This window comes from Cydia pomonella, chromosome 20 (genome assembly GCF_033807575.1).
Source record: "Cydia pomonella isolate Wapato2018A chromosome 20, ilCydPomo1, whole genome shotgun sequence".
In the NCBI taxonomy this organism is placed as follows: Eukaryota; Metazoa; Arthropoda; class Insecta; order Lepidoptera; family Tortricidae; genus Cydia; species Cydia pomonella.
This window is the reverse complement of record NC_084722.1, coordinates 3,338,142-3,352,730: the sequence shown is the minus strand read 5'-3', so window position 1 is coordinate 3,352,730 and position 14,589 is coordinate 3,338,142. Positions and strand designations below refer to the sequence as shown.

At 35.8% G+C, this 14,589-nt stretch overlaps 2 protein-coding genes across 5 annotated transcripts in view; both read right to left on the bottom strand.

The window, feature by feature from the left end:
* Positions 1-2,812, bottom strand: part of LOC133528895 (ceramide synthase 6-like) — a 44,063-nt gene extending 41,251 nt beyond the window's left edge. Inside the window, exons 1-2 of the mRNA XM_061866394.1 lie at positions 2,494-2,812; positions 858-972 (exon numbers count right to left, since the gene is read on the bottom strand). Of these exons, the coding sequence (XP_061722378.1) occupies positions 858-972; positions 2,494-2,672 (294 nt within the window). The 5' untranslated portion in view covers positions 2,673-2,812. The remainder of the gene's footprint in view (positions 1-857; positions 973-2,493) is intronic.
* Positions 2,813-5,107: 2,295 nt separating this feature from the next.
* Positions 5,108-14,589, bottom strand: part of LOC133528894 (ceramide synthase 6-like) — a 47,657-nt gene continuing 38,175 nt past the window's right edge. For all 4 annotated transcript variants that reach the window (XM_061866389.1, XM_061866392.1, XM_061866391.1 and 1 more), the window contains one exon: positions 5,108-14,479. In XM_061866389.1, the coding sequence (XP_061722373.1) occupies positions 14,470-14,479 (10 nt within the window). In that variant the 3' untranslated portion in view covers positions 5,108-14,469. The remainder of the gene's footprint in view (positions 14,480-14,589) is intronic.

The window sequence follows — 14,589 nt, the reverse complement described above, 5'->3', positions numbered from 1 at the left end:
ATATAGCGTGCATTTGTTGTCATTTCGAACATCGACCGTCCGAGATAGTACGTACGTTTAGCAGCAAATATATAAACTCGTAGATTCTAGAAAACCCTGACACTCCGACAGTCCCCTCACAATCCTGACAAATACACTACCGGCGAGTAATATATCAACACAACTTTGACGACCGGTCTGGATTCGTGGGTAGTGACCCTGCCTATGAAGCCGATGGTCCCGGGTTCAAATCCTGGTAAGGGCATTTATTCGTGTGATGAGCATGGATATTTGTTCCTGAGTCATGGGTGTTTTCTATGTATTTAAGTATTTATAAATAATTATATATTATATGTATTGTTGTCTAAGTACCCGCAACACAAGCCTTATTGAGCTTACTGAGGGACTTAGTCAATTTGTGTAACAATGTCCTATAATATTTATTTATTTATTTATAAATAAATATTTGGGGACAATCTCTACACAGATCGACCTAGCCCCAAACTAAGTAAAGCAGTAACTAAGCAAAGGTTGTACTATGGGTTCTAAGTGGCGATATACATAGAAAACACCCATGACTCAGGAACAAATAGCCATGCTCATCACACAAATAAATGCCCTTACCGGGATTCGAAACAGGGACCATGAGCTTCATAGGCCCTGGGCCAGACAGATCGTCAAATGATGGTAAGCGATTACCGTCACCTATATAGACATACCTGCAACACCAGAGGGGTTCTAAGTGTGTTGCAGACCTTTAACTTTTTGACCGCCAAAGACGTCATATGACGCGCACTGTGGGGTTCAAAAGGTTAAGATCGGAAAAACTGCGGACAGCAGTAAGCCCACCCATCCATGATAGATATTAGAAGGCTTACCTTTTTAGAGGCAGGGTTGGCCCTGTAGGCGGCTTCCAGTTTAGGATTGGGTGCGGCTTTCTTATTTCTACCATCCTTAATGCCTAGTGACTTGCCAAATGGAGCAAACACATATCTGAAACAACATTCAATTCTTATAATTTTAATTGCTGCATTTGAACATTTTCTTTGAGTGTGCATATCCAATGTATGTGTATTTGTGACCGCAACCAGCAAAACGTCCCACTTTGTTGCTTGCTATAAGGACTACTTAAAAGTCAGGTTATTCATTAAAAGACACAAACAAATCTCGTACTTATGCCAAGCGAAAAAGTGGGCTGTTTTGCTGGTTGCAATCACATTTTTTTTTTATCAAAAGAAGGAAACAAAAAGCCTTAAAATACTAATCTGCCAAACTGCAGTACAGTTTGTTGGCAGATAAAACGAAATCTACCTTCCATCAACTATTAGGTATAAATATGTATAATAAATATTAATTTTGCATATGTATGTACATTGAAACCTTGGTATATTCAAAATTAAACTTTCGAGTGGTTATTACATACTGGTATTTACTTATTTTAGTGCTTTTAATGAGATAACAACAAACATGACATTAGTGATTTTAATTTTACAAGGACAAGAATGTTTGTAAATAATCCTTTAATTTTGTCTTTCGACATAAATATAACAAATAAGAATAATAACCATTTTTTTGTATTGATTAATTTATATTCATATTATATTTACCTCTTAAAAGAGGTAAAAAAAAATGTTATATATAAGCAATACAAAAAATGGTAATTATTCTTATTTGTAATATTTATAAAGACAACATTAAAGGATCGTTTACAAACATGCTTGTCCTTGTAAAATTAAAATCACTAATTAAATAAATTAATGAGCATAAGTATATAACACGCCAAAGTTCTAGTTCTCGATTATAAAATTAAAATGACTTATTAAATAGATGAATGAATATGAGTATGTATATGAGTTGAATTATATTGCTAATGTCGACTCCATAGCTCGCCATTAGTCTTACCATGCGATAAAAACTCCGATGCCTGGTGATATATTTATACTTTTAAACTCACTGCCCACCAGATTAGTGGAAAACTAAACCTAAACAAAAATAGCCATCTTTACAATTACAATAATAATAGTAAGTCAAAAATAAAGTGACTGTCTCTAAGAATTTTTTGATCTATTTTAATATTTTTGGACCAGCACCTTCAATTAAGTATGTTATTATGAAGCATATATGTGTGTTGTGTTTAGAATTTGCTTGACTGAATAAGTTATAGGAGATATTAACTGCATGCAGATGTTTTTAGTATAATATGCAATGCAGAGTCACAAATCCTGTAAAGTGTGACCATAACTGAACACAAAGTCATAGTTTAATATAGTAATGTACAAATGACAATTTTAGCAATTGACATCCCTGGATTATAAATTATAAGCTCATCTTTTACCTTTAACATTTTCAAGTTGTAGGTCTCATTTTAATTTGCCCACTTACACAGGAAACATTTAGAGCTAACTTCCTTTCTAACTAATTTCGCATTATCAATGTGTCATTCAGTTTTTGTCTACCACCGAACCACGCTACCGCACATTCAGAAAACTAGGTTAAAAATAAACCGGTACTTACTTTTCTAAAACGAAGCGTAGAGCTATAAACACCAGGGCCATGGGTATCGGAAGGAAAACATGCCGATGATCGGTGTAGGTAACCGTTTTGTCCGGACCGGGCGCTATATCTGCCCACGTAGTGTTGGGTGGCAACCACACATCCTCGTTCCAAAACGCATCCAAAAACAGGCGAATCATCGCGTACTTATTATAACAGAACACTTGTTTTCTCTCCGGAAGGTTTTTATGATTGATAATTTACGGTAATGATATGCGGGCCAAACGACACGCGACGCGATGGAGTAGGGACTGAGCTGAGAATTGACAGTTCATTGACTTTTTTGACACATGAAGTAAGCACGCTTGACATAAGAATTAGACGTTTTAAAGACGTTTTTTTATGTTTTATCAACCAGCATGTTGATTATACGTGTGCTAGCATGTTGCGCAAGTATTATTTGCAGACGCACAGCTAAACTGTGGAATGAACTGTCGCCTGCGGTATTTCCGGACCGATACGACCTTCAAACCTTCAAGAAAAGAGCGTACTCCCATCTTAAAGGCCGGCAACGCACTTACAACCCCTCTGGTGTTGCAGGTGTCCATGGGCGGCGGTAATCGCTTACCATCAGGTGATCCGTCTGCTCGTTTGCCTCCTCTACCATAAAAAAAAATGCAGTGCGCAAACACCTCCAGTCTAGGGATCAAAGAAAACAATACTGCTAGGGTGATATCCGCCTGGGTTCTCTCGGTGCCCAATGTGGAACCCATCGGAGACCAGGTGGAGTTTTGAAAATCATTCGGGGAAAACGTGTCACAATAATCCTTGTTTTTTTTGTCGTAAGAAGCATTTGTTCAACTCGCAGGAAGTTTGGAAAGGGGTTTTTTTTACTATTTAGATATCAAATTTCTCTAGCGAGTCATAGCAGATTAAAAAAAACAATGGCTTAGAGATATCGAATTGTGTATTAATAAATATTTAAATACAAATTAACCATAAACAAACACCGATATTCTTCTGGTAATAAAAATATAACTATTCACTTCTCTGTAAACTTTAAACAGTGTCAAATCGCAACACAGCAGAGATCAAGTTTAAACTAAAAACAAAAAAGTCTCCACTGACGTTTTTTAACGCGAAAACGACAGCTTTACCTAATATAAGTCTGTACTGTGAGGCTACCATGATATACTGTTAAGCGGTTAATCACACTTATATGGGTCCGCGGGTCGCTCCAGCGTGAGAGTGAGACAGCGCTGTCACGTATATAGCGATGTCCCGTTCGTACACCTGAGCTATAGAGATGGAGATAAACCTTCAAATTTCGATACTCACGGTAGCCGTCCAGTTTCGTCAACGCGTTTAAAAACTGTTGTGAAAAAGCGCCCTTTAGTAGTGCAAGTTCTATCAATATGTGACATTATTATTTAAATCATACCAACTTTCCTAATAACAACATATTTCAAAGGCACGAAACCATTAAAGATTATTTCAACTCTTTTTAATACTTAGAGACACATGGTTAAAGCATCTGAACACGGTAGTGTGACTAAAATATGTATTAATCGAATAAAATGACAACGTTAACTCTGAAAGTGACACAAGTAAAAAAACCGTGACGTGCAACGATTTTGATAGCACACGTAGTGCAAGTCTTATTTATACGTCATTTCGTATAAGTTTGACGACGAAGGTGGACGATCGCGCGAATACGCCTTTTCATACAAACGTAGTCCCCATTTTCCTCTCTGTATATTAACACCATAGAAAATAATTTGACCACATTTATGCACCTTCGTTTGATTCTTTAATTGTATTGATTCTTTATGTAATTTATAAATTCGCGTTTCGTTTTCCGCATAATATTAGATACCTAAATTAAAATTCTAACGAAGACATGGCTTGGTTGAATATTTTCGATATAATCAATATCCATGAAGGAAAGTGGGGACTATCTACGTTTGTATAGAGAAGCGGTCATCCACTATTATAGCCTCTTAAATTATAAAATCGTCCATTTTCTGAGTTGTGTCACTTTTAACAATAGACGGTCTCGAGTCACGAGTTGCTCCTTTCAAGACATGGTCATGCCACGGTTAGAGTCTAATTTTACATATTCATATTAAGAGAAGCTAATTATTAGTGCCAAGGTGCCGGCGCTCCTCGAGCCAAACGGCCTGGTCAGGGATGATGGCAAGAGGCCTGATGGAATGACGTTGGTGCCTTGGAGTATGGGACGGCCCCTTGTCTGGGATGCTACATGCGTAGATACCCTGGAACCGTCCCATATTCCAGGCACCAAAGTTGACGCTGGTGCGGCTGCATCCTCGGCCGAAAGCCTCAAGCGTCGCAAGTATGTCAACCTCGGCAGTAGTTACATATTTGCGGCGTTTGGGGTTGAAACCCTAGGGCCGTGGGGGCCTAGCGCGCGCCGCCTCTATAAGGAGTTAGCAAAACGCCTTATAGAGGCTTCGGGTGACCAGAGGGCTGGCCTGTACTTCGCCCAGCGGATAAGCATTGCTATCCAGAGGGGCAATGCAGCCAGCCTTCTGGGCACCCTGCCAAGCGGTCTCGATCTGGGACAAATTTTTTATTTATAAGTTTTTAATTTAAGTTTTTAATTGTTTTTCCACCCATTTGTGTTTATTATAATTAAAGGATGTATTATGTCATGTCATATTCGAATAAAATAAAATAAATATGTTTTAAACAGAAATTGTGGTTTAGCGATTTGATTTTTTTGTGAAATTCAAAGTCTGAATATCTATGGACAGAATATATTCAAATTTCTATACAAAATGACAGATGTCATAGACAATATCTGAATATATTTCGTGACAAATGCAGGCTCTGAATTACTCAAAAGAAACCCATTTTGTCAGTAGTAAAAGGCACGAAATTCAAATTTTCTATGGGGAGTCAACACTTGCCGCCAATTTTTTTTTATATTTGCCGCCTTTTTATAATGACAAAGTGAGTGTGTCAAAGTATATACAAGGCGGCAAAAAAATATGTGCATTCCCGTTGCCAGGGAGGTTTTGGGCTACTAATTTTCTGGCTGTTTCATACATTTTAGCTGGTCCATTTTCTATTGGAAGGTAAAAATATTTTTCGCGATTTCGGGGTTGGTCCCATAGAATAAGCGCTGGTGGCCTAGCGGTAAGAACGTGCGACTTGCAATCCGGAGGTCACGGGTTCAAACCCCGGCTCGTACCAATGAGTTTTCGGAACTTATGTACGAAATATCATTTGATATTTACCAGTCGCTTTTCAGTGAAGGAAAACATCGTGAGGAAACCGGACTAATCCCAACAAGGCCTAGTTTACCCTCTAGGTTGGAAGGTCAGATGGCAGTCGCTTTCGTAAAATCTAATGCTTACGCCAATTCTCGGGATTAGTTGCCTAGCGAACCCCAGGCTCCCATGAGCCGTGGCAAAATGCCGGGACAACGCGAGGAAGAATAGAGGGGTTGGTCCCAAAGTAAAAGTTGCTCAGTATAAGCCCAAAACCTCCCTGGCAACGGGAATGCACATATTTTTTGGCCTCCTTGTATAATCGCTCAAATGTGCAAGAGCAATAGAGAGGCAGATAACGTAATTTAGATTTTGTTTTTCTTTGAGCTTGTGTGTGATGTGCCATAATTAGATTTTCTTAGATGTCCGAATGTTACTTAGAGTCAGACCAAGATATGTTGGCAGCGATTTTGACAGCCCAGACAGTGAAAGTATTATTTTAAACGTCAAATTTGTATGAAATGATGAAGTTTGCTTTAACTTACACAGGCTGGGCTATCAAAATCGCTGCTAACTTATCTTGGTCTGACTCTAAGAGCTCTTAAAACAATTCAGACATCTTGAAAAATCTAACTGTACAGTTAACGGAAATAAGCTGTTTATGTCAACATTGTTATGTCATTGATATAAAGCTTAACCATTTGAACCCCACGCCTATCGCACGCGGCGCGTAATCGTGAACCTTATCGGTACGCATGAAGGTTGATATTGGGTTGTAGCCGTGCGCGTCATATGACGTCTTTGGCGGTCAAAAGGTTAGTTTACCTTTATCTGGAGGAAGGTATATACACAAATATCATCGTTTGTGGAAAAATTATGTTGGTAAATTATTACTATTATTTAAATAGGCATTATCAATACAGGCCGTAATTAAAACATTAATAAAATTTAATCAAAAAATTAACAGTCAGGAATTAACACACATAATGATTAAAAACCCTAAATAACTATAATTTCATTTTTTATACGAAAGAATTATTAAGTATCAAAAAAAAAAATACTGGACTTCATAAATTTGTCTTAAGAGCTAAGATTAGCATAGATCGTGTCATTCACGAAGACGCGTGCCTTCGCTCATATTGTCACATTATTAAATGTTAGATTTGACAAATCTGCGCGTCATCGTGGATGACACGGACTATAATTTACGTGATATTGTAAAGTAAAAATTACATGTACACAGTATAAAATATTTTTACACATTTTTATCTGTACTTGTTATTTATTATTATTGTGGGATTTTGATAGGCCTCTGAATAAAAACATCAAGTGCTATTTTGGTTTTTATTCAGAGGCCTATCAAAATCCCACATAATTTTGGGAGAACGATTCGAATGGTGAGCGAGCGAGCGTGCGTTAAAGGTGTTAATTATTCATTAAAATTAGTTTTTGCTATTTAAATAAAAACATCAAGTGCTATTTTGGTTTTTATTCAGAGGCCTATCAAAATCCCACATTATTATAATTTTTAGCAAAAAAGGAGGCAAACATAAAAAAAAATACAATTTCTTTTAGGCAACTGGACACTAAAACTTGACTCTGTTTGAAATAGTATACAGGGTGACCTTAGCCATTGGACAAACCCTGAATCCCCACGTAGGGTTACTTCTCAGAAATGCTCTGACGATAATATTTTTTAATTAGAACACAAGATAAAAACATAAATTTTTCGAACAAAAGTTATTTGCAATAATCGACAACAAAAAGAAACACACTGTGTTAATCTTTGGTAGTGTTTTTGACAATTTGTTCGAAATATTTGATAATGATGACATTTTTCAAAAGTCAGAAGCTTATTAGTGTTATAAATAAAAAAGATAATCAAAAAGGTCGAAGAAGGTTCCATACTATGCTTTGAAGATATTACCTTAGGAGCTACTAACACATACAGGCTGCTCCAAAATAAAAAATGGTAATTTGTTAATTTCTTCGAAACCGCTACACCGGTTGTTATGATACTCTGTACACTGGTTCTAAATACCCTCATGCATATGTACATTTCGGCTTTGTCCAATGGCTAGGGATACACTGCATAAATATGACGTTCTTAACTAAAGTACCATCTTTTGCGTAAATATGAGTTCATATTCTATCTTTACCGTGGAATGAAAAAGGAATTTCTTCCCTCCTCTGTTTTTAAATACAGACACTTATTTAACACATTGAGTACCGGGAACCCACTCGGCGGGTTCTCTGTTCGAAGCGGGAAAACGCTGGGATCGGCTACGAGCGTAGCGCTACGAAAACGTTCGTAGCGAATGTGTTAAATTTTTATTTTTTATTTTTCACATAGCTTGAACGCAAAATTTTATTGAGATGAGTTACTGTACAACAGCTGTCATCTCAAGAAAATTTTGCGTTTTAAGGTTATAAATTGTATGGAGATGCCCGTTCCCAATCTATGTGAAAAAAAACTCTTATGAAACTGTATGTATACCTTTTGCTTAAGAACAAAACAATTTTACCTACTTTTTTTATAAAATTCTTATCCTTTAACAATTCCTAAGCTTTATTTAAGCATATCTTTGGGTGTTTTATTTGCGTAACAATAAATAACTTAGGACTAATGTAATCTAAGTGCAAGGCCTTTTGGGTGCATATTATGACAACTAAAATATTATTATACTAAAGTCAATAGGGATAAGTGTGGTTGCGGGTTAAGTGTGGCTGGGCAAGTTAAGTGTCAGATTGGGGCCTGCTTTCACGTTAATTCGTTAATGTTTGCGAGTTCATACATTTTTGAGTTTAGTAAAAATCTACGAACTCGCACTAAACACTAGGCCAGAGCATACTGGCTGCGTGCGTATACGTGTACGTGAGACAAAATGTTTGAACCATGCATGCACACATCATGACAGCGGTGTGCCGTCGTTCATAAGGATCTGTATATTAACTATATTACAACGCGCACGTGCACCTGCACGTCTACGCACAAGCCTTTATCAATGTGAAAACAGGCACCGGTGTTAAGGCCAGTCACATTTATCCCACAGCCGCACTTACCCGTGATAACATCTTACACTACATTTTTTAAGGCCAAAAATTATATTTTCGAAAACAACAGAGTTTGGGATTAAAGTTACTTGTAGCTGTGTGTAAGAACTCAGAAAATATAAGTACACATTTTTTCGAATTTTCGCATGAAACTCAAAAACAGCCAATGTTTTTCTTAGAATGAATTAATCGTTATTTTATTTGTCACATCACTTAATTTTACCAATAACTTGATTCTTGTTTGACCCAAATATTAATTAATAGTTATTGCCGTAAGCGAGAGAGAGGATGAAACTGTTTCATATTTTATAAACAAGCAAAATTGTATTTTTTACTAGAATAGTTTCAATTAAACATTTTTCTTAAGCAATAGCACCTATGTAGATATTTATATTAATGATATGAATTTGATGTTAACATGAACACTTATATTAATTTATGCCATTTAGTTAGAATAATGGTGCGTTTGGAACTTATATAATATGTATATGGATATGATGAAGACAGAAAAACCGGTAAAAAATTATATTGGTATAACTAAATGTATTACGAGTTATATGTAGAGGGTTTAGGCTATGGTTTTAATTATGTATGTCAGATTAGCATTGAAGGACCTACCTATCTACCCTAACCAATGTGACAAATGTATTCTTTGTTCCAGGGCACGGAAACTGTTATTTTTCACATCGTTTTGTTCATACAACCGGAAAAGAAAAAAAGGATCCGTTTGCGGTTACCGGTTAAAGAAATCTCTTTCACGTATGAAAACGAGTTTATCCTATTTTTATATCGTACGTTCGTTAGAATTTCTTTCCTTCTTCTAACCGGTAATGAGAACGAATTTTTATTAGTTTGAGTTCCGTCAAATAACTGGTTTTTAAGTCACGAAATAATATAACGGGTTAGGAACGATATTTTCAATACCAGTCCCGAGCCCTGCTTTGTTCAAAACTTTTGTTTTCAATTCGGTAACCTATCATAACTAAATTTTCTGTCGTTTTGCTCTTATCAAATTTTCATGAATCCAACAGGTATTATAAATTGTTCTTTTTAATTCTGAACACACACATCTGTTTTTGATACAGAAAACATTATTTTAACGATGCGAAACAAGCATTTATATCTCTGCTTCACACACGCACCTAAAAACCACAGACTAATTTAGATTTATCAAGCTAACCATTTTTATCACCATCGTACTATAAAGGAATGATTTTGTAGTGTTGCGTGTGTAAAAGGCACTAACTAAGAATTAAATAAAATTACCTATCTACAAGTTGACTATCTAAAGTATCTAGTATCCGAGACCACAAATCTTAGTCTAATTATTTATTTAACAAATCATTTGATACAACAAGTACTTATTCCAAAAGATGTGATATAATCATATCATGTAGTCATGAGATGCCCATTTTGCTTTGTTCATAAGCTGACACATTTGTCAAAATATAACTGAAATTGTTACTTCGAAAGTTCGTAGGATAATATGACGTAAGCGATTCTACCCCAGGATCGGAACCGGTTTCTTGGAAAAACTTCGAGATAACCATATATTCTGGACAAAAACCATTCGAAATGAAGACCAATGGAGTATATGCCGGCAAACACCCATTGACGAAGAAATTGCGACACGGGAATGGAGATGGATAGGACATACTATTAGAAGAGGGGAAACGAATAATGCTACCATAGCTTTCGCGTGGAAACCGCCGGACGGAAGCCGTAGGTCCGGGCGTCCTGTACACTCTTGGCAACGGTCCGTCCTAAGAGAGCTACGAGCGGTCGGGTTGAGCTGAAGCGAGGTCAGAAGGCGAGCTGAAGATAGGAAGGCGTGGCGCGAGCTTGTATAGGAAGGCCCTTTGCACCTCTGGGGTGCTTTAGGACAACAACATATATTTCGGTTTATTTTATACTCCAAATGTAGGACTCAGTTGTGTTTTTAAATAACGACTTCGTTAGATTACCCAATTAGAAAAGGAATAATTAACAAATAACGAAATATACCATTTTCGTTACTATACAAGAAATACCGTTTTCCGATCCCTGCTTCTATCTATTCTAGCAAGTTAATAAGTAAGTAACTCTAGTGGTCTAAGAAAACCGTTTAGATGGGGATATAATTTAATTACTCATAACATGAGTAACACTTATAATAAACTTTATTAGTTCAAAACGGTACTCTACAAATACAGGTAAATCAAATATAATAACATACCGAAATTATCTCACTCTTTGGAATTAATGGGTTTATTTAATATACAATTATACAACCAGGTGAGAAAAGGCACGAACGTACGACTTTTGACACTGACGAACCTTTGTACAACCTACACATAACTTGATAAGTAGTTTTAAATACTCACTGTGTTTGCAATTCTATAAATAATTAATTGTAAGTCTCTCGCCATCCAAAAAGTGTATTTTAGGGCTCATTATGACGGTGCGAGAACTCGCATGCGAGTTTCATTACATAGCGGCAAGGCTAGGAAACCGGTAAAATTTCCAAACCGTGATCATGCATTTGGCGCTAAACCTTTTAATTTCGGTTTCGTTCGTAAAATCGTCATTTTTTTAGCCGGTTTTGAAGAGAACATTTCCATAAAGGTCTCGTTAAATTAACCGGTTCAGAACAATAATAACCGGTTTCTTCCTATGTCAGTATCTTTGTTTTCGCAGCACTCCAACAAGCTGGCCGGCCGCCTCGTCACTCGTAGAATAAACCGGTTTATTTAAGTTACAATAAAGCTCTTTAAACGTTCGCGTTATTATAAAAGTTTGGAGTAAAACCGAAATAAACTGGTATTTACCGCTATTTTTAAAACCGGTTCCGAGCCTTGCATAGCGGTATTTGATGAGTCAGCTAAATTGAGTGTAACTTCAATAGTCTGCAATGTAATTAAACGCCGTCTAAAGCCGCGTTTTCACTTAGGGTTCTGAACAAATCTGAGCAAGGTATCGTTCGTTGGTTTAGTGGAAACACTTGCTCCAAAAGTAAATGGGAGGAGCAAACATATGCTCAAAAAAATGTTTGTTCAGAACACTAAGTGAAAACGCGTCCTATTGAGCCCTTAATAGCTGTAGTAAAATTAAGTAGCTAAAAATCATGAACATGATACACACAACTTGTGGTAAGTTGAGATGTTGAGATTCCCAACCCTCGTGTATGACATTAGGACATTACATTTCAATTGCCGCCAGTGGATTGAACACAATGTTATTCTAAGAAGTTATCTAATATGAAGGCGGATTAAATAATAAACGAAATATTTCAGACACTTTGGATAAAATTAATATAGTAAATGTTTTGAACATACGTACATTGCACGCAAGCTGCTCAGATAGTTGACCCCCCCTGCAAACAAATGTATGTACAGGGCCCCTGCATATACATTTGTATACAGGGGGAGGTAAGTTATCGCACTAATTTTCAACATCATTATTTGTCAAAGTAAAATATTACTTAAAAGTACATTTAAATATGGAAGCGTGTAGCTAATTTCAACTACGTGGTCCCATTCAATAGAATATTTACAAAACTGGCCTAAAATAACCGTTTTCGTCGACTTTATAAACGGGTAAACTATTATCTTTAATAATTATAAACCGAAAAAATATCACATGAACCGTAGTTTATTCATTTATTCTTATTTTCTTAAAATTTTCAATAAGTTTGATTGCCAGTAAGTAACTCATTTGACTGTCAAAGGCTTGGAGAATTTAACATCTGGAGTCGCCTTTAGGAGCTAACCCCTCTGTCGAAAACCTCGTCCAATGGTCATATATATTGTATGGACTGATGTTTATCTGACATGGCTATTTGTACGTTACGTGCACCTCCCGACAAAAACCGGAAGACTGTTTTGTACAGAAAATTATAGACCAGGCGTCTCTAGTTGTTAATTCTCCAAGGTCAAAAGGACTTTAATCTTTAGAAGACAACGGATTTAATATAAATTTAAGTCACTTAACCAATAAAACATTGAGACACGTAGTTTTAAATAATCACAGAGTAGTAGTGCAATAGCAGTCATTTGTGACTTCATAGAGAATAACAGTAGTAAATACTAATGAACAGGCGCGATAGAGAAAGTTAAGAATATTAAATAAAATAAAGTAATTGTATGTGATGGCATAAGTACATTGTACACTATATTTTTATATACATGTCAATAAAGCTTCGTTGTTTATAAGAGTAAAGTTAAATTGTAATTGAAATTTTGTCATATAACACAAACTAACTTAAAACCGGTTCTGCACATCTGAGTAAGACCTGAATACGGTTTTACACAGATTTTGCCAAGTCAATCGACTCTGACAATAACTTTATAACTAGAAACTTGTCGTATTTCTTAGACATTGAATTTGCTGGTCATAGATTTGCGTGGGTTTATATAAGTAAAGATAGTATAGTTAGTGATAAATGATATCTTATGTCATCGTCTCTGTGACGTTGACATAGTTTTTCCACTTTTACATGTACTTTAATGCACCATGACTTTATTATATTATGCATTAGCATATATTATTTAGTACCAATTCCAATAGCTAACTATCCATTGCATAATATTATTAGGACTTATATTTATATGCAAAATACCTTTAACAAGGTAAGGCAATCGTGCGAACTCCTATGTATAATTAATATTAGGATAAATTTTTGGTTACTGTACAATTTTCTGATTTAGATACACTAATAAGGGTCAGTTTTTATCGATAGATAAAGTTACTGCAACTCCACCCTTTTAATATGTAACGTAAAAACTAAATTAATTGTAATTCATTCTCTATCACCGACGTTATTACAAAACTTACGAAACCATTTTTTTCTTTTATCATCAATATCTACGTTCTTGTCCAAGTAAACAGAATATATGTCCTTTTATTATAATTATGCAACTATGTAAGTATCAAGAAACTTGTATCTGTATTGATACTTAATTAAGGATACCGCGACACCAGCCGTTTCTTCAATATGTTAAACAGTAAATATTGAAAAACGACAATCCTAAAGTAAAAAACAAAGTACAAAAAGAAATTTACTTTAAGTACGATAAAATTATATGTACACAAAAAAAATACTGAGGAAAAACAAAGTGTTTTCTTAAAAATCATATAAAATAATTAAATCAAAATCAGGACGGCGTTAATCCAACTAAAAAAACCGTTTTGCACTTCTATGTTTAATCGTACAGCCCTACTGCTTATTTTAGTCGGTTCTCTAGATAGAGAAGCGACGAGTAGTAGGCCTGTAGAAGAAGAATACAATATTTCAATACAACCATAAAATAAATCAAATTATTTGATTATTAAATATTTTGATTTGTGTTTACCCTAGACATTGTCCTTAGTGACTTTTTCTCTCATATATGGCATTTATAATACAACAGTCAAAATAGACAATATGTGATCAAATTGAAACCAGACTGTGTCCTACTAATCCGGCTTTTTTAAATACAATTTTAACAGGCTACAATAATAAACCGGTTTTTGTGATGGTATATGAATTTAACCGGTTTTTGTTTGTAAACCGGTATCGAAATAATCGTGAGAGCTGGTATGCGATACATACAACCACGTCGTCAAACAGCAGTCAGGAGTACGGTGTCGAAATAATGTTAGTGTCAAGAGTAGCCGGTATGCGGTAGGTCCGAGTACAACCTGCCGGCCGCAGTCCGGAGCGCGCCCACTGCGCGGGGCGCAACGTGCTCTATGTGTCTCTGCAACAGACAAACATACAAATTAGCTAATTTATTTATAAATCAAATGTCAATCAGTTAAATATCATTATAAACGTGTATTTTTGTACGGAGTAAGCACTAAGATTACT